At 39.1% G+C, this 20556-nt stretch overlaps 2 protein-coding genes and 1 non-coding gene across 4 annotated transcripts; all 3 read left to right on the top strand.

The window, feature by feature from the left end:
* The first annotated feature begins 10455 nt into the window (after positions 1-10455).
* On the top strand, positions 10456-11929 carry LOC142542813 (putative xyloglucan galactosyltransferase GT19). Its single transcript, XM_075649645.1, has one exon. The coding sequence runs from the start codon at positions 10496-10498 to the stop codon at positions 11843-11845; it is 1350 nt and encodes a 449-aa protein (XP_075505760.1). The 5' UTR covers positions 10456-10495; the 3' UTR covers positions 11846-11929.
* Positions 11930-13308: 1379 nt separating this feature from the next.
* Positions 13309-13379, top strand: TRNAG-GCC (transfer RNA glycine (anticodon GCC)). Its single transcript has one exon. It is a non-coding gene; the product is annotated as a tRNA-Gly (tRNA).
* Positions 13380-16261: 2882 nt separating this feature from the next.
* LOC142542812 (uncharacterized) lies at positions 16262-20252 on the top strand. Of its 2 annotated transcripts, none has more exons than XM_075649642.1 (4): positions 16262-16623; positions 17979-18113; positions 18214-18814; positions 18916-20252. In XM_075649642.1, the coding sequence occupies exons 2-4, from the start codon at positions 18000-18002 to the stop codon at positions 20085-20087; spliced, it is 1887 nt and encodes a 628-aa protein (XP_075505757.1). In that variant the 5' UTR covers positions 16262-16623; positions 17979-17999; the 3' UTR covers positions 20088-20252. The 2 variants fall into 2 exon arrangements, with proteins under 2 accessions (XP_075505757.1, XP_075505759.1); XM_075649644.1 differs by having other exon boundaries at positions 17950-18113.
* The last annotated feature ends 304 nt before the right edge of the window (positions 20253-20556 follow it).

Below are 20556 nucleotides of genomic sequence, written 5' to 3'. Positions count from 1 at the left end.
TTAATTTACAATTCTGGAAATATTGGGAAGCATTATCAAATGCAAGAAAAGGATATTTCATTCGAAGGGAAGATATTTACAAGGTGTCCGGAAACCCGGGAATAATACAAAAAAAAAGCAGACAGAAATCCTAATCAGCTAAGGATTTTGCCCGTCCGGCTCCTTAATTATTTCTTCATCATCCGGGAGGGATGCGGCTGCCTTCTCCAGGTCTGGAAAGTCTTCCCGGTCGGCTGGAAACTAAGCCTGCCTCCTCAAATTTCTCCAGGCACTTGTTGAAGCCCTGTTCAAAGTATGGAAAGGTCTTCTCAGCCACCACCTTCTTAAACTCATGAGACTTCAAAAGGCTGGCCATTTGCTCCTCCTGAGCAGTCTTAAGGAGGGTTACAGCAGCCTGGAGGTCCTCGGCTCGGACTCGGTAGGACTCTGCTTCGTCCTTTGCCGCCTGTGTCTCTACTTGGGCTTCGGAAAATTCCGCCCGGATCAGATTCATTTGCTGCTCTCAAACAGCCCTCTCCCGAGCCAACACATGCTCATGAAGCTCATTCAAACGACCCACCTCCTCTTGGAGTTTAGCATGCATCTCCCGGGCTGAGGTAGCCTGAGCATTAGCCCCCTTTGCTACTAGGGCCACTCGCTCGTAGAAATGTATGAGCATCTGCAAGCCCTGAAAACATAAAAAATCAGAGAAGGTAATGTAAAAGAGCGCCATTTTATGGACTTACAGAGAAGGTCCGAGACACTCCTTCGCAGAGCAGCATATTGGGATGAACTCCCTGGAGGTGTGCCACCTCGTCAGGGCGCAGAAGGCCCCGGATCATTTTGACGAGATCCGAGCTGATATCATCCCCAAAGATGTTGGGGAGGATCCAGGGCCTTCTCCCGTAGGGACCAGCAGAAGAACCAGTCATAGGAGGAGATCGGGCGATCTCCTCAACCTCATCCTCTACCACCACCACCGCTTCCGCGATTGGCTCCTGGGTGGCCTTTCTCTTTCGCGAATTTAGAGGACCCGGTTCCTCCTCGACAGCCGAGAAGGTGGATTCTTCTTGGGGAGAGGTGGTTTCCTCCTGGGCCTTAGCCTCCGCCTCGACTTGGCTTTCTTCAATTTCCCGGGCCTCAGCCGCCGCCTGGGCTCGGCGTTCTTCCTCCTCTTGAATTTCCCGGGCCCTCTTCTCAGCCCGGATCTTTTTCTGCTCGGCCTTTCTTTTGGCAGCAGCCTCCTGAAGACTTGCCCTGATCATATCTTCTTCAGCTGCCCGGTTCCTCCTCTTGGAGTTTAGCATGCATCTCCCGGGCTGAGGTAGCCTGAGCATTAGCCCCCTTTGCTACTAGGGCCACTCGCTCGTAGAAATGTATGAGCATCTGCAAGCCCTGAAAACATAAAAAAATCAGAGAAGGTAATGTAAAAGAGCGCCATTTTATGGACTTACAGAGAAGGTCCGAGACACTCCTTCGCAGAGCAGCATATTGGGATGAACTCCCTGGAGGTGTGCCACCTCGTCAGGGCGCAGAAGGCCCCGGATCATTTTGACGAGATCCGAGCTGATATCATCCCCAAAGATGTTGGGGAGGATCCAGGGCCTTCTCCCGTAGGGACCAGCAGAAGAACCAGTCATAGGAGGAGATCGGGCGATCTCCTCAACCTCATCCTCTACCACCACCACCGCTTCCGCGATTGGCTCCTGGGTGGCCTTTCTCTTTCGCGAATTTAGAGGACCCGGTTCCTCCTCGACAGCCGAGAAGGTGGATTCTTCTTGGGGAGAGGTGGTTTCCTCCTGGGCCTTAGCCTCCGCCTCGACTTGGCTTTCTTCAATTTCCCGGGCCTCAGCCGCCGCCTGGGCTCGGCGTTCTTCCTCCTCTTGAATTTCCCGGGCCCTCTTCTCAGCCCGGATCTTTTTCTGCTCGGCCTTTCTTTTGGCAGCAGCCTCCTGAAGACTTGCCCTGATCATATCTTCTTCAGCTGCCCGGTTCCTCCTCTTGGAGTTTAGCATGCATCTCCCGGGCTGAGGTAGCCTGAGCATTAGCCCCCTTTGCTACTAGGGCCACTCGCTCGTAGAAATGTATGAGCATCTGCAAGCCCTGAAAACATAAAAAAATCAGAGAAGGTAATGTAAAAGAGCGCCATTTTATGGACTTACAGAGAAGGTCCGAGACACTCCTTCGCAGAGCAGCATATTGGGATGAACTCCCTGGAGGTGTGCCACCTCGTCAGGGCGCAGAAGGCCCCGGATCATTTTGACGAGATCCGAGCTGATATCATCCCCAAAGATGTTGGGGAGGATCCAGGGCCTTCTCCCGTAGGGACCAGCAGAAGAACCAGTCATAGGAGGAGATCGGGCGATCTCCTCAACCTCATCCTCTACCACCACCACCGCTTCCGCGATTGGCTCCTGGGTGGCCTTTCTCTTTCGCGAATTTAGAGGACCCGGTTCCTCCTCGACAGCCGAGAAGGTGGATTCTTCTTGGGGAGAGGTGGTTTCCTCCTGGGCCTTAGCCTCCGCCTCGACTTGGCTTTCTTCAATTTCCCGGGCCTCAGCCGCCGCCTGGGCTCGGCGTTCTTCCTCCTCTTGAATTTCCCGGGCCCTCTTCTCAGCCCGGATCTTTTTCTGCTCGGCCTTTCTTTTGGCAGCAGCCTCCTGAAGACTTGCCCTGATCATATCTTCTTCAGCTGCCCGGTTCCTCCTCTTGGAGTTTAGCATGCATCTCCCGGGCTGAGGTAGCCTGAGCATTAGCCCCCTTTGCTACTAGGGCCACTCGCTCGTAGAAATGTATGAGCATCTGCAAGCCCTGAAAACATAAAAAAATCAGAGAAGGTAATGTAAAAGAGCGCCATTTTATGGACTTACAGAGAAGGTCCGAGACACTCCTTCGCAGAGCAGCATATTGGGATGAACTCCCTGGAGGTGTGCCACCTCGTCAGGGCGCAGAAGGCCCCGGATCATTTTGACGAGATCCGAGCTGATATCATCCCCAAAGATGTTGGGGAGGATCCAGGGCCTTCTCCCGTAGGGACCAGCAGAAGAACCAGTCATAGGAGGAGATCGGGCGATCTCCTCAACCTCATCCTCTACCACCACCACCGCTTCCGCGATTGGCTCCTGGGTGGCCTTTCTCTTTCGCGAATTTAGAGGACCCGGTTCCTCCTCGACAGCCGAGAAGGTGGATTCTTCTTGGGGAGAGGTGGTTTCCTCCTGGGCCTTAGCCTCCGCCTCGACTTGGCTTTCTTCAATTTCCCGGGCCTCAGCCGCCGCCTGGGCTCGGCGTTCTTCCTCCTCTTGAATTTCCCGGGCCCTCTTCTCAGCCCGGATCTTTTTCTGCTCGGCCTTTCTTTTGGCAGCAGCCTCCTGAAGACTTGCCCTGATCATATCTTCTTCAGCTGCCCGGTTCCTCCTCTTGGAGTTTAGCATGCATCTCCCGGGCTGAGGTAGCCTGAGCATTAGCCCCCTTTGCTACTAGGGCCACTCGCTCGTAGAAATGTATGAGCATCTGCAAGCCCTGAAACATAAAAAATCAGAGAAGGTAATGTAAAAGAGCGCCATTTTATGGACTTACAGAGAAGGTCCGAGACACTCCTTCGCAGAGCAGCATATTGGGATGAACTCCCTGGAGGTGTGCCACCTCGTCAGGGCGCAGAAGGCCCCGGATCATTTTGACGAGATCCGAGCTGATATCATCCCCAAAGATGTTGGGTAGGATCCAGGGCCTTCTCCCGTAGGGACCAGCAGAAGAACCAGTCATAGGAGGAGATCGGGCGATCTCCTCAACCTCATCCTCTACCACCACCACCGCTTCCGCGATTGGCTCCTGGGTGGCCTTTCTCTTTCGCGAATTTAGAGGACCCGGTTCCTCCTCGACAGCCGAGAAGGTGGATTCTTCTTGGGGAGAGGTGGTTTCCTCCTAGGCCTTAGCCTCCGCCTCGACTTGGCTTTCTTCAATTTCCCGGGCCTCAGCCGCCGCCTGGGCTCGGCGTTCTTCCTCCTCTTGAATTTCCCGGGCCCTCTTCTCAGCCCGGATCTTTTTCTGCTCGGCCTTTCTTTTGGCAGCAGCCTCCTGAAGACTTGCCCTGATCATATCTTCTTCAGCTGCATCGTAAATCGACATATTAGAATCACATCATACAAGAGATGAGTAGACCAAGGAAAGTAATTTACCAGCCTGCGACTCGGGTTGATCAAATTCATCAATAATCCGATCCACAGGGTCCTGGGGCTGGGACCCGATCTCATAATGAACCAGATTGCCACCCCCCCTCCCGATCAGCACCGAGGACATGTAAGATTGTTTCCCCAAAGTATCCCAGGCGTGGGTGAAGGGGGGAAGAAGTTTGAAGTCCCGGGGAAGTTCAGGCTGTGTGGGCATAGAAGACAGGAAGCCCAAAGCACAGGTTGGCAGAGTCGGGAACTGAAGAAAGAAAAATTTTGTTTTCCACCCCTTCAAAGAGGAAGGGATGTCAGTTAAAAACCGGTAATGCATTCGGGCCATGAAAGAAAAGACCCCGTCATTAAACCGGCAAGAATAAAAATAGTGAAAGATAGGAGAGTTGATAGGAATAAGTTTCATGCGAAACAGAACAAAAGTGGCAGCCATAATGCGAAAAGCATTAGGATGGAGATGTTTAAGAGGAAGGTCAAAGAATCGGGCCACCCCTTCAAAGAAGTGATGTACCGGGAAGCGAATACCGCTCTTAAGTTGTTCTAGAAAGAAAGCGTGGTAGCCGGGAGGAGGGGTGTCTGGGTGATCGTTCGGCCCGGGAATTTTGATTTTGTAGTTGGAAGGGATAGTGCCTAAAGACCTTAGCTCCTCTATACTACCCGGCCGAAGGGTAGAAGTCACAGTAGAGAACCACAAGGGCCCTGCTACCTGGTCTTTCCCCTTACCCTGGGTGCCAGAGGGTCGAGAAGAAGAAGCTTTAGATTTTTGGAGGGGTCGGGAACGAGAAATAAGAATACGTATGGGGATATGAGCAGATTGCTCGGAAGAAGTCTGGGAGTGATCTTCTGACCGACCCCTGACATTTTGGCCAGAAGCAGAGGAGGTAGAGTTTGACATGGCTAAGGAAGTAAAGAAGGGAGAAGAGACTTACTAGGAAGAAACGAAGATGATGACCGGTAGCCAATGAACGGAAGGGTCGCTGGAATAAGATCTACGCAACGGAAAAGCTCGAGAGAGGAATTTGGCAGAGCTTCGCTACACGTTTGAATTTGCAAATGATTCTTAGAAAATCAGTCATCTACTATATATAGGGGAGAAAGGTGATCTACACCGTTGATCTAAAACAAATCGAACGGACCAGATCAGCCTCGGAAATTGAGCGACATGATTAGGCGGGATATTTGAAAAGACAGAAGCATAAATCGAGGCGTCATGATCATTTATCTGCTCGGAATACGAACAGATACTGACAACTTGTCAGAAGAGGACGCTTCATTCTAACATCGCATTAATTGCCCAAGAAAACCAAACGACGAAATACTACCAGTTCGGGTGGCGGGAGAGCCCGGTATTTTATCCACAAGCCCCGGTGGCGTGAGAACCCGGCATCTTATCTATAAGCCCGGGAGATACGAGGCCCCGACACTTTATTTTAAGCTCAGGAAGCATTAAGTCTTGGCATGTCAATTTTACTTGCCGATTATATATTATCCAATTTGCATTGATTCATTTGCAGAAGAAAAACAAAAAACCAAAAAAAAACAAAGTACGATAATTGAAATTTTATTAGGAAAATGTTCGATGCCATGTCATGACATCCATTATAGAAGATACAGAGTCTTGCCACCTAGTTATCCAATCGGTCAATTCATGAATCCGAAGATTGGTAAAGGACTCGGCAGTCAAAATCTTGTCCAGCTGATGTCATTCCTTCCACAGCATCGCATGCAGCAGAACTTGATCAGTAGCAAGATTTGCAACTCGATCTACTTCAAACTCTCGCTTATATTTCCTCGCCCTTGCTCTTTGGGCACGATTAAGAACCAAACCATTTTGGTGCGCGTTGTTGAGGTCTTGAATCTTGTACCAGGTAGACATGACCTTCACCCAGATGTACTCTTCAATGGTCCTCTTCAGATCCTCCAGATGAGGACGCATTTCGTTTGTTACTAGAACATGCGTGCTACTGCAAGCACTGTAATCACTTGAACTCGACATACTGAATTGATGGTCACCTTTCATCTCTACCATCTTATTTATAGGAAAGTGGCATTTAATATTGAGGAAGGCGGAAGGTCTCGAACCAATCAAAACGCTTCTCATTTACTCGGGGGGGAGCTAATCACAGCCGTTGATCTATGAACACGTGAACGTTCAGGATTAATTTTGGAAGTTGAGCCGAACAGATGAAAGGACGCACACGAATATCAATGTGCCAGACTTATCGAGTTCTCGGAATATGAAACGACTTTCGGTAATATAAATGCTAAAAGCATGCGCCATAATGACACCTCGTGGACTACCCGAGAACCCTAACCGACGAAAAATCTAAGCCCAGGTGACACAAAACCCCGGCATCTTATTCTGAGCCCGGGAGATATAAGGTCCCGGCACCATATTCTTAGCCTGGGTTATGAGAAAGCCCAGCATTCTATTTTAAGCCCGGAAATATGAGGCCCCGGCACCTTATTCTAAGACCGGGATATGTGAGGTCCCGGCATTTCGGTTTGTCGATTATCCGTTATTTATCTTCGACTGAGGTCAGTCAGTTTTGTCGGTTATTCAATTCATGATATATGCATCAACTGATGAAATTAAATCCTTGCAGCCAAGTAAAGAACAGAGATAAACTAGATAAGCATTTTACTTATTTAAAAGCATTTCTGCGGATTACATCGAAATACTCTTCCTCTACAAAGAACATCCACATGGTCATCCACCTTTTTATTTCTCCAGTGGACGTCTTGAGGAAGTTAGCGGAGTCGGTGATGTTCGTCAGAATCTTCCTCTCCTTGTGAAGCATCAGATGGTAAACATAGTCATCTCCAAAGAGATCCACTGTCTCGGCAACGTGTAGGCGTTCCCGATATTTCTCCAGCTTCGCCACCAGTCGGGGAGTGGTAGCTTCTCCGCACTCGTAGAGAAACTGCAGTCCTTGCAGCTCCTCCCAGAATCGAAGTACTTTGTGGAAGACTTCATCCTCCAGCTACATCTTTTGTCTTTTCAGAGCTGTTTTCATGAATTCCTCCGCCACCTCAGGAGTCTTCGAGCTACTTGAACCTACCATTAGATTTCTCGGATGATAATTTGCTGATACGGTTAAAAAATAGGTGGGTTGCTATATATAGGAGGAATGGGTTGATCACGACTGTTGATCTTTGAATGCATGAACGGTCAGGATGAGTATTGGAAGTTGTACCAAGTAGCTAAAAAGACGTGCACAGATATCGGAAGTATCATAATGATCATCCTCGGGAATACAAAACGTTTTGGATAAGGTTGAAGTTTAGGGCTCACGTCAGCAATATCCACGTATCAATACACTACAACCGGCCCAAAAAATACCAAGTAAGGAGGCGATTTTCCTGACCGGGCATACGAGACCAATCGGGACAGCGAGTGGACTCTAGCCCGACTAATTAAGGAAGGAGTGATGATGCCCCGGGATGTCCCGGGTCATGGATAGGCCCTGAGACTTCCCAGGCCATAGAGCATATCCATGATTGGTGCCCGGGCCAGGATGGGATGCTCTCAGGCCGGTAGCATGACAAAATGGGTTAATGCCCTGAGCCATTGGACCACCCGGGACATGATTTCCCCGAGACGTGAAATACCCGAGCTCTTCTTTAATTACCCGAGAGGCATTCTGTTCGGCCACCTCGATATGAGTGAAGCATTTAATGGCGCCAACTTGGTAAAGCATGCACAGCCTACTTATCTCTGACAATGACATTAATTGTTGATAAAATCAAGTGTGCTGAACGTGACTAGTGTAAGATTTGACATGTCAGAATAATAGGGTATAATCAGCCACCCTACTATCATTAATGCTCAAACACAAAAAACGAGGTCATCATTGCATCCTCTACTATAAGTATCAGGTTCTTCATTTGCATTTACGCTCTATTCAGATATTAACTCACATATTTAATAATCTCATTTACTCTCCACACCAATCACATAGCCATCCCTTGGCTACATTGGTTTTATTGCTTGAGTACTCTGCTGACTTAAGCATCTGAGTGGTCACGCCGGACTACCCCTCCGACGCCCATTCACATGGTTACTTTCCTGTTCGCAGATATCTCCAATCGGATCGAGGAGTCACGAGATTCAATTCAAGCGTCCAACTCATATTTCTAACATTAACATATCACAAACCCAGCAGAGTACCTGACCCGACTCGTCCATTTCGCTCGGGTTGCATCAAATATTTATCTTGTTGTTTTTAAAAAATTAAAAAAATTAAAGAATAATTATTAGTGGTTGGGATTAGGGTGACAATTTTCCAAAATCACGACTTATATATCCTGAATCTCGTCTTATCTATGTCATGCAAAAAATCCCAATCCGATGTTTTCCCGATCATGTTAATATCGGGAGAAGGATTGAGGATAAAATCTCATCCGAATGATATTCTCGACCCGACCATAAATATTTTTATTAATAATTTTCTTAATAGATTGGACTAAAATAATTGGGCATAAGCCAATACAGTAATTAATTATGGACTTAATAATTTTTTATTGTTTATTTTTGAAATGATCGAATAATAGAATCACGAAATGACATTTATTCTTAGATATTATTTTAAAATATATATTATTAATTTAATTAATTCATATTTATAATTATTTAATTATAAAATATGTAGAATAAGGGATGCAATATGGCCTTCATCTATCTAACAAAATTTATCCGATAATTTGTAATTTGCATGTATTTTGTAATTTAATCTGGAACGTTTTAATCTTATTTGTTTTTAATTAACGATTGTTTCCCTTCAGAAATAAAAGTTTCTTAAATAGTATTTTTTAAATTTTGTTAAAAATAAAAGATTTTATTTTAGTTTTTTAAATAAAACATCCACATGAAAAAAAAAATTATCAGGATATCTTTTTCTTACCCAACATGATCCCGAACATTGGGGTCCTGACACGTGTCGGGTACAAGATTGGGAGAAGAAAATGTTCTCAATTCTCATCGGGACGAAAATTAGGTAATGAAGTTATGGAACAGGTTACTACCCAATCCCACTCTTAGTTGGGATGATATTGTAGCTGAAGATCAACTTACATGATTAATACCAAATATTAAAAATGTAAAAATATTTTAAAATCATAAAAAATATATGGAAAATTAAAAAAAAAATCTGGTAAAGAGGATGTGTTTACATTCAGAATGAGAATTGCACCACACGCTTCAAAAGAACTTGACCGACTATATTTTGAGTTTACATAGAAATGCACATTAGAATTCGTCGACTTTTTAATCATGTATAATTTTTAATTATGTGTATTTTAGTTTTTTTTAAATTATGTGTAATTTTTAATTATGTTTTAAACTTTATTTATCTATAATTGTATTTTTTAATTATTTTTAAAAATAAAAAATTATTAAATTAAAAAATTCAGAATTTAACATCATCTCAATAATATCATTCAATCACAACAAGCAGAACTATAAGATGATTTTGAGAACTATAAGGTGATGTTATTAACTCTTGGATCAATTAAGTTTTGTTAATTTAACGAACTGAGTTAAACTGAAAATGAACTAAATTGAACTAAGTTAAACTAGACATGAGCTACACCGAAAGTTTTGTAAGATAGATCGTTTGAAGTTTAATCTGATATCTAAGTCTACCGACCTGACAGTTGAAAACCAACTGGATTAAAAAATAATTGAGCTACTCAGGGTTCTAAAGCTGAATTATTGGATAAAATCTTACATACAAACATTTTATGAATTGTCAAAAATCCGTGAGCACTACCTACATAGTATGATTTCTCAGAAAATGCAGTGAGAAATAACTCAACTGATTTCAAATAACATTATTTGATTTTACTGATCGTTGGATCCAAATCTCAGAGGGGGTAGTGAGAAATAATATTTGATTTGACTAATCGTTGGATCCAAATCTATTAATAAAGGAACTTATAAATTAGTTAGGTTATCTGGAATAGTCGAAGAGGTTAAATATTCAAGTTTTCAATAGCTCAACTGATTTCAAATAACATTAAATTCATATTTGTATTTTAAAAAAATTAAAAGAATATGTATTTTTTTATTTGTTTTTCAAATATTTAATATAAATGAATACATTAATATTAATAAATATTTTTTTATAAAAAAATTTTAATATGAAAAAAAACTTTGCTTTTATTTACGTAGTAATAATAAATAATCTGAACTGTAATTTATCCGTTAGATTCGGTGATGAGACCACTTACAAAGTTACAATAATCACCGACAGGATCTATCCGCGGTAAAAATGGGACCACGTAGAATTCAATTTCATTCACCCAACAAATTGTTTCCCCAACCATAAATAACCACCATGCCACGACCAGCACCTCCTCAGCCCCCGCCGTCTCTCTTCCTTGTACTCACCACCACCATCTTCCTCCTCCTTGCCGCCGCCACCAAATCCCAAGACTCCGATCCCGAATCTGACTGCACAAACAAATGGATCCACATCCGCCACCTCCCGCCCCAATTCAACCTCCACCTCCTCGCCAACTGCTCCCAATATCCTCTGTTCGACGATTTCTGCCTTTATCTCTCCAACCATGGCCTCGGCCAGAAGACGCACAACAAATCCCACAGCTGGTACAGAACCGACCCTTTTATGCTTGAACTCATCTTCCACCGCCGTATGCTTGAATACCCTTGTTTGACCTCTGATCCGAATCTCGCAAACGCAGTTTACATCCCTTATTATGCTGGGATCGATAGCTTGAAATACCTTTTCGGCCCTGAAGTCAATTCCAGCTTCAACCATGGCTTGGATTTGTTTCATTATTTAGTTCATGTAGACAACCCTTCGGTATGGAGAAAGAATCAGGGCCACGATCATTTCTTGGTCATGGCACGCCCGGCGTGGGATTTCAGCCAGCCATTATCGAACGATCCGCCCATTTTCGGGACCTCATTTCTTGAATTGCCTGAATTTTTCAATGTCACGGCGTTGACACTTGAATCGAGGGCTTACCCATGGCAAGAAAAAGCAATCCCATACCCGACCTCGTTTCACCCTCCAAATTTAGCTTATCTAGAGTCGTGGATCAATAGGGTGAGGAAATCTAGGAGAAACACGTTGATGTTATTCGCTGCTGGAGGTGGGATTTCCGCTAATCCCAATATCAGAAGAAGCATTAGGCTTGAATGTGATAATAGCACTAATATGAATGCTAATGGCACTGGATACGGTAAGTTCTGCGAATTTGTTGACTGCTCAAATGGGGTATGTGAACATGATCCTATAAAGGTGATGAAGCCAATGCTGCAGGCTATTTTCTGCCTGCAGCCTCCGGGGGATACGCCGACTAGGCGTTCGACTTTTGATGGCATTCTTGCCGGTTGTATACTGGTTTTTTTCGAGGATTTGTCCGCGAAAAAGCAGTACGGGTGGCACTTAGCAGAGGAGGAGTACAATGAATTCTCTGTGTTTATATCAAAGGAAGATGTTGTGTTTAAAGGGTTGAAAATTATTGATGTATTGATTAGTATACCAAGAAGTGAAGTTAGGAGAATGAGGGAAAAATTGGTCGAGATGATTCCCAGATTAATGTATAGAAAACATGGGAGTTCGTTGGGGTTGAGAAGTAAGAAAGATGCATTTGACATTGCAGTCGAGGGGACTTTGCAGAGGATCAAATCAAGAATCGAAGAATTTGCAGATCAATGACTTTTATTTTTATTTCCATGTAATTGTAGATTGTTTTTCTTCTTTTTGTATCAAATTATATTGCTAAGAGAGGATGTATGCCGATATTTTGGGTATTTTTGAGCTTAGAAACTACGTCAGAAAATTAGAAAAACGTTTGATTTTTATTTCATGGTATGTGAATCGCAATTATTATATAGTTTCTTTGGAGATTAATAAAATTTTGAAGTAGCCATAGAGATCGTGTTAGATGATGTAATAATTAGTTTTATTTTTACAAAATTTGTTTTGAAATACATTTATGGATAATTTAAATTACTTCCTAATTTATCAGTTTTTGTGCAAAAAAATATTTTGAAAAAATCAATCAATTTTTCATTGTATTCAGAATAACTCGATTGAATTAAACTAATAATTTACATGACAATTGCTATATTTTAGATTTACATAAATATAAAAAAATCATGGTAAAAACTTGTGTGAGACGGTCTCACGGATCGTATTTTGTGAGAGATGTCTCTTATTTGGGTCATCCATGAAAAAATATTTCTTTTTATGCTAAGAGTATTACTTTTTATTGTGAATATCGGTAGGTTTGACTCGTCTCTCAGATAAAAATTCGTAAGACCGTCTCACAAGAGACCTACTCAAAAATCATAACCAAAATATATGTTAGATATTGACGACAGTATTTCTCAATAGGTTTTAAATCATAACTATCTTTCGCCCCTTTGCGGGACTCCTTTCTATACCGAGGGTCCTCGCAGATTGAATTTTTGAGTGCTCTAAAGTGGATGATCGCTTTTCTTTAGACCACAACAATACATTAAGACCTTAAAGGAAGCAAATTAAAAGGAGAAGAAATGGAGAATACGCGATTAATTAGCTTATACGCAATCGAACCAGCGATGAGATGATTTCTAGTACAGAAACCCAAATGGTCGGATATGGAGTCAGGATAAGTGAAATGGAACTATTTGTATTTGAAAACATTCATTATAATTTCTATATCAATATGTAATATGTTCAAACAAATTGTCAAAAGATGGTGATTTGAAATTCAGCAACTCCATTCACATTGAAACAAATGTGATAAATTTAATATTTCTTGATTTTGAATGCATATTTAGGTTGCCTTTGAATAGAGATAATTTTTTTTAGCAACAAATTTTAAACTGGGATGAATTTGAAATGGGTTGCAATTAAAAACTAAAGGCATGTTTGCTAGAAGAGAATATGTGATAATGGAATGAACATTTACATCTCATTTTTATACTTATGATTTATATGATATTGGAATGAGAATGTTCATTTGAACAGACAAAATTAATTTCTAAAGCTAATTTTTTGTAAGCAAGAGATTTTAAACTTGGATGAATGTGAAATGGGTTGTCATTAAAAACTTAAAATTCATTGTAGGGTAGAAAGTGATTAAATGTATTGTATTTGAAATAAATAAAATAAATTCAGCTATTTACCAACAAGCACCAGTGGTCTAGTGGTAGAATAGTACCCTGCCACGGTACAGACCCGGGTTCGATTCCCGGCTGGTGCAATTAGCCTTTTGCTTTCCAAATTCTTTACATTTTCATATTATTGTATAATGATAATTAAAGTTCATTCAAATTGTTTTTAAATAAATAAATAGAAGTCATTTCCACGTTAATATAAACTAGTGCACCGACGCACACGTACTTGTATAATATTTTTTATAATTGGTTTATATTTAAATGAGGATCAAAATATAATTTTTTGTAATTCATGTGGTTTATATTTAAATAGGGATCAAAATATAATTATAAGAAATAGTGAGAGATTACACTGAAATTTTGATATATAAATTAAAAAATAAATAGAAAAATAAAAGAATAAAAAAATGACTTCAATAAGACTTGAACCTACAACTTAATTTCTAAAACAATAATGACTCTATCAGCTGAACTACATATGACTTACGTTAAAGTTTTAACATTTTATTAAAATATATAATTATTAAAATAGTTCATGACACCAAAGTTAGTTATTTTAAGTGTCTCAAACTTAATAGAATAGTATAGATAGTTTAGATAATAAAACTTGTTTTTATTTTTAAATAAAACTAAAAAAATTTCCAGATAAAACTGTTTTTTTTTTAAATAATTTTTATAATCAAACAATATGCTTTTTGGTCAATTAACTTCTCTAACCAAATATTCGACAAATATATAATAAATAATCAGAAAAGCCCTATTTCAATTTTTTTTTTTTAAAAATGAAACTTAACACACCTTCGAATATTCTCTTACTTTTCAATAATATATTTGTTTTGTTTTGCTTTTAATCATTATTTGGATCGTGAAACAAGCAAAGTATAAGATCCATTTTGCCTTCCTCTCTCAAAGCTCCTTAGTGTGCGTGGATTTATATTGTCAATTTTTTAGTTTATTTGAATGGAAAAGGATTAACCTGTCCAAATTGTTACAAAATCAAATATTCTGTTAGTTCCCTTCCTTTCAATAAAATTTGAATTTATAAAATTTTATTCGATTGTTTTAAATTTTGAGCAGATCTCTTTTATGAGACGGTCTCACGGATCTTTTTCTGTGAAACGGATCAACCCTATCAATTATTCAAAATAAAAAATAATACTTTCAGCATAAAATATAATATTTTTTCATATACGATCAAAATAAGAGATCTGTCTCACAAAATACGATATGTGAGATCGTCTCACACAAGTTTTTACCTTAAATTTTTCGAAAGTTTTATTCGACCAAGCACCTCACCTGGGCTACCAAGCAAGGGAAAAAACGTTTTTTTTTATTAATCATAGGATATGGAGTATTTTTTTTCATTTTATTAGAATAAAGTTTCAGAATATTTCGGAATTATTAATTTCAAGTTATGAAATGTAATTAAATTCGTTATCTAAACTAATCCACACATGCACACAACGTCCAGTCGATTTTTCTGCTTTTTAACTCATTTAACATACAGGAAAATCAGTTATTATATAGAGAAATATAGATTGGTACAAATCCCAAATTCACTTCCTTCCCAAATAATTTTTTTCAATAGCAATTGTATTTATTTGTACGTAAATGTCATTAATATTGAACTTCGTTTTATATTAGCTTCAAAATACAATATTTCAAAACATGATATCACAAATCATTAGTTAATTATTCAACGAAAACAGTTTTTGCCGTTTGACGGGTTAATTTTGAGATAAGGATCTTCTATTTAATCTGAACCATGAAATTTTTTATTATTTATTATATCAAATACATTTTTTTTCACTCCAAATATAGATTCAGTCAACTAATCTCACATAAATAAATATTTTCTCACCTGGAGATAATTTCATTAGGGAAATTATCATTAAACTAATATCATATGTGCAACGGATTTGAGCATTTTTGTTTCTCAATATGTAAATTGTGATAATACTCGTGTGAGAATTCTTTTTGAGCTAATACATACAACTGATTTAAACATTTTAGTCCATATGTTTTTTCATATAGACCGCTGTCTCTATGATAAAATTACGTCAAATACTTATCAACGTCTTTTCATTTTTTTAATTCTTTTTTCGCATTCAATATAAGATTAATCGATGCAATTAAATCGAAGAAATTGCAAGAAACTTTGATTTGTAATAGAAGATGAAATTTTTTGGAATTAATTGGCTAAGATATTGAACCAATACCCTTATTTATAATAGTATTAGCTCAACGAGATTTGAAGTTGTTCAACATATTAGCCAATTAAATTCACAAAATTCTTTTTTTCTACTACAAATCAAAGCTTACCACAATTGTTTAGATTTAATTGCGACAATAAATCTTATATTGAATGCCAAAAAAATCAAATACATGAAAAAACGTTGATTGATATTTGACATAATTTTCTCATAGAGACAGAGGTCTGTGTGTTCAAAAAATATAACGGATAGACTAAAATGTTCAAATTTGTTTCATAAGGGTGTTAGCTTAACAAATATTTTTACAAAAGTATTGACACAATTTACGTATTAATAGATAAACTGAAATGTTCAAATCTTTTCAGATGTGATCTACTCATTATTTAATTAACGATACAATAATTTACAAAATTTGTGAGACGGGTCTAATAGGTCAATTTCGTGAGATATTTATTTTATTTAGATCATCTATAATTAAATAATAATATTTTTTTATTATAAAGTTTATAAAAATGAATAAAGTTGATATTTTTAACGAATAAACATCTGACTCTATTATTTACTTATTCCTAATAATTTATTGTATGAAATGAATTCACACTTTTGTCCTTTTTGCAGTAGTAACTGTCGCAGCAAATCCTAGAGTTGTCACTCCAGCAAATCCAATAAAGTGCAAGCTCCCTGCAAAATAAATAATCCACACACACACACACACATATATATATATATATATATATATATATGTAAGACACCAACCCAAAACACACAGCGAGAGAGAATCCCAGGAGCACAAAATGATATGAAATATGCGTAGATCGCAATCACATAAAATCACTTCACAGAGCCTATAAAGAAGGAATTTTTCTTACCATTCCTTCCCTACCGCTGGTTTTCTGAATCCATCCCACGATCTTTCATTTCTTTCTAAAATTTTTTTTGACCCATTTTCTCTTCCCCATGCGTGAAGGACGCGTGCGTGTTTGCGTAGAGCATTTATTTCTATGTTGTAGAATCTCTTAATATGGTTTGTTTGGTGCCCTTTACACTCCCAATGGCTAAAGTCTCCGCCTTGTGTTTTTTTTAGCGCTCCCTGTGTCTCGATCTCCTCTTCTCTTCTGTAAGTCTAATCTCTTTCTTTTTCTTTATCTATATGTATATTGTAGAACACTGCCTGTATATAACTTGGTAAAATCCGGGAAACGGCGGAAACATGTTTCCATGGTTTCACATTCTATTGGAATAAAATTTGATGGTTCTTCAGAATTTTAGAAGATGGGGAAATTTATTAACAAGTTTTGAGTGATTTTGCTCTTGTTTTCATCTTCTGTTTCCGGTGTTGTGCATATTGCTTTGATCTTTGACACCCAGAAGCAAAATCAAGAATTTGTCGAAATCTTATTTTTGATCGGAGTATTTGATATCCAACCAAACAGGGTATTACAGCAAATTACATGTTCCTTTCGTTTTTCTGTGTTGACTTTATTTGTATATTTACAGTAGTGGATAAAGGAAGCCTTGCCTAGTTATATATTATTGTGAATAACCCGAAATCGTCTTGGTCTTTGTCAACCTTTATTTTATTTTGCTTTTTATCCCTTTTTTTTTGTTTTATGTTCGGTACCAACTTGGAACTGTTTGGCCAGCTGAGATATCTCTTTGCCTGTACCTAAGGAGATTACTATGATTTTCTTGAACTATAGTTTGGAATGCGAGAAAGGTTTTGTAGAATAAAAATGGAAAGGAAAAAAAACAGTCGTTAATTTCGAGTTAATTAATCTTGTTTGGTGTATTGAATAAAGAATCACATATTGTGAACTGATGGGCTAAAGGTGAAGTCTTTTGGAAAGGGGGACTTAAAAGGAGATAGGGTGTTACTCGTTCAATAGGGAAAAAAATCAAATTTTATCTACGGGTTTTCTAAACTCCAAGTCCTCCCTTGTCGATCCTCGGTTTCCCATTTTCAAAATCCTGAGCCATTTTGACCTTTCTTGTCTTGATCAGTTTTGCATGCGTTTTGCAATAAGCACACCACAAGTGTTCTAATTGGAGGAAATTGATAGATGTAGAAATTTTGCGAGGTTCAATATTTGAGTTATATCATAAAATCAACCATCGCACTTCGAATATCCGGGCTGCCTTGGCGTTGTTTTTTAATTTGGTAAAATGTTAAATAAACTAAACCATTGACAATTTCTTTTCGTTCACACTCATCAAGTCCTGTTCTCAGAATATACATGTAGATGACATAAAAATGCATTCTGTTCTGTTTTATAGAATTACTTCAACAGTTTAATGTCCCATGTTTCTCCCCAGAATTTTGATCGTTAATTGCATAAGATGATAATAATATGTGTTATATTTGCTGTTATCCTCTTGCTGGTTCTGCCATTGTATTTTATGTCGGTATGAGAAGCTATGACCACAAGTTTATATTACATTATAGAAGATTCTCATAAATTTCCTTCATGAAAGCCTGAAGGATCCAAGGTGAGGATGTTGATAAGAGAAGGTGATTTTGAACTGAATTTGCTGCAAGGATTTGACAAATCATCGCAAAATGTTCTAGCTCAAACTATGGTCGGACAGGATAACATATTTAGGAACCAGGTAGTTTAATTGGCTCTAACATGTCACACATCTTGTTCACGTTTGAGAAATCATGAAATTTTTGCTTCACTGAATTTCTTGATTTGTTCATGATTTTTAGGTTACTGAGCTCCATCGGCTATATCAAGTTCAAAAGATACTCATGCAAGAAATGGACCAAAGAGTCAGCAGTCAGATTTGCATGCCAAGACATATGAAGGACAATTTTTTGCCAGACCATGCCAGCACGTGCTTGAAACCCGAGCAAAGACCTGATCTGGAACGTCCTTTCAGTTTCAACACTAATCTCAGTGGAGACATTCTATATGAGAAGTGTGGGCGTGTTGCTACTGGAGCATTTGTTAAAATGAAGTGTGAATTCGATAATATTAGAGTATCTCCCACAGCAGAACTTGAGTTCTCTCTGAGTATAAATACAGAAACTTGGAAAGTATGTTTTGCTGAAAAATCTCGGGAGGATCAGATTATTTGTTCACCTTCTCAACACTACAAGATTCCAAAGAATTCTATTGAAACCTCTGAGGGCAATTTAGTTACCATTACATCGCCTGAATATTCTACTTTCTCTGATTATAAGCTCAACCTTGAATGCAGTAGCTGTGCAAGGAGTAGGAAAAATGATGGTTTTTACTGGAATGCAAGAATCAATCCGCTGGCAGATTTCAGAACAAATTTTCAGGATAAGAAACCGGCAATCCAAGGTGTGTCCTTTACTCCAAGATTTTCTGCGGCTCCTCAATCGAGGATAGAACATCGTGATAATTTTATTTAGTTCGATTTAATTTGTGTTCTACTTCTGCAGGGGTTGAACAACGCCATGACGATCTCACATGCAAAGTTAAGTCAACGAGGAGAAAGCTATTTACTTCTCATGAAGTGGTTGAATTGGACCTTAACAGAGCTCTTCCGGAAGAGTTGCCTTTCAACTCAATTGATCCCTTGCTATCCTATACGTCAAAGTGTACCTTTTCGAGCCTCAGTAGAAACGAACAAGAGATAAAATGCTCGAATGATTCTTTTAATTCAGATCAGCAAGAGATGATGGATTCAACATTGGCAACTTCTCCAAGCAAAGATTCCAGTAAAGTTAATCGTGTTGAACTTTCCTCGATTTGTGGACCACCATCCACATCTAAAAAACCCGGCAGCTGCAGTGACAATACAGCATTCAAGCTAAAGTTACCCCACAGAAGCTGTCAGAAGATATCTATGCATGAAGTGAATGCCCGTGAATCGAGTCAAGGATTAGCTGAAGGTGCAGGGAGCAATAAGTTTCCCATCTCAAGCAAGTCTGATATGACACCGGAGGACATATCTAGCAACATAAAGAAGGGGCAATGTGGTGTTCCTATGGATAGATCATCTACCACATTCCAAGATCGCGAGTCCTCTATTCCTGCCAAGAAATTATGTCAGCAGAGTACTATACCTTCAACTAAACCCAAAAGGAAATTTCAAGCCTCCAATCAAAAGAATAACGAGTTGCCAGAAGTTGATAATTCGGTAAAAAATGGAGCTGTCTCACTTTTGTATCTCTCGTCAGCTTGTTCAGCCAAGGATCAAGAATATGTTCCTATTTCCATTCGAAGAAGAGAAATCTCAAATGTTGTAAGGGACGTGCCACAATGTTCATCTGAGTCATACGAGTCAATGGTGCTGAAGCAACCGGAGATCAGCTTAGACGCGTATAGTGTGACATCTACTCCATTGGAAGTGAACTTCTCAAATGAAAAGGATCATGGAACAAAGTTGAAAAGAGGTAGGAGAATGAAAGATTTTCGAAAGGAGATTCTGCCTGGATTAGCTTCCCTTTCAAGACAAGAGATATGTGAAGACGTAAGAATCATGCGCGGAGCTATTAAATCGCGAGAATATAAGAATCGATCCAAGATGAGAGTAATAAGTGATCACTTTTCTCCCTTTAAGAGTAAGGGATCAGGGCATAGTCGTGGAAGGCGACGATGTTACTCTTAAATGCTGTTTTTACTTTGATTTGTAATGCGTGAGACTAGTTTTAGGAGTTGCACACTTGCACCTGTTTGAAGTGTGCCATATGATAAGAACAGTTATTTCTGTTATAACATTGGTTCTGTCCGAGATTCTTAAAACATATTGTCATATTTGTTTTTGTTTCCAAGACCTTTTTTGTTCCTCAGAATAAAACCAACAATGTCACTTACTCTTATTTTAATTCTAAATTAAAATTTTCACCACTTCTCAAAAATAATTTTAACTAAAATATAATATAGTAGAAATGTAAAATAATATATCCAACAAATTTTGATATTTATATTATTAATCATATTTTCTGAAAAATAATTTTAACCAAAAATTCCATCTTTTTTTACTTATGTCATTTATTTCACATCATTTTTCTTCTGTCATAATTTATAATAAACTATATTATGGCAAATATTTCATAACTTATTTTTTTCCCAAACTT

The sequence above is a fragment of the Primulina tabacum genome, chromosome 4 (genome assembly GCF_025594145.1).
Source record: "Primulina tabacum isolate GXHZ01 chromosome 4, ASM2559414v2, whole genome shotgun sequence".
NCBI classification, from domain to species: domain Eukaryota; kingdom Viridiplantae; phylum Streptophyta; class Magnoliopsida; order Lamiales; family Gesneriaceae; genus Primulina; species Primulina tabacum.
The sequence above is the reverse complement of the archived record's forward strand: the minus strand, read 5'-3'. Positions and strand labels throughout refer to the sequence as shown.

Coding starts and splice junctions, on each gene's coding strand:
- LOC142542813 (XM_075649645.1), top strand. CDS start 10,496: ATGCCACGACCAGCACCTCCTCAGCCCCCGCCGTCTCTCTTCCTTGTA.
- LOC142542812 (XM_075649642.1), top strand. CDS start 18,000: ATGTTGATAAGAGAAGGTGATTTTGAACTGAATTTGCTGCAAGGATTT. Junction 18,114..18,213: donor ATAACATATTTAGGAACCAG/GTAGTTTAATTG, acceptor CATGATTTTTAG/GTTACTGAGCTCCATCGGCT. Junction 18,815..18,915: donor TAAGAAACCGGCAATCCAAG/GTGTGTCCTTTA, acceptor CTACTTCTGCAG/GGGTTGAACAACGCCATGAC.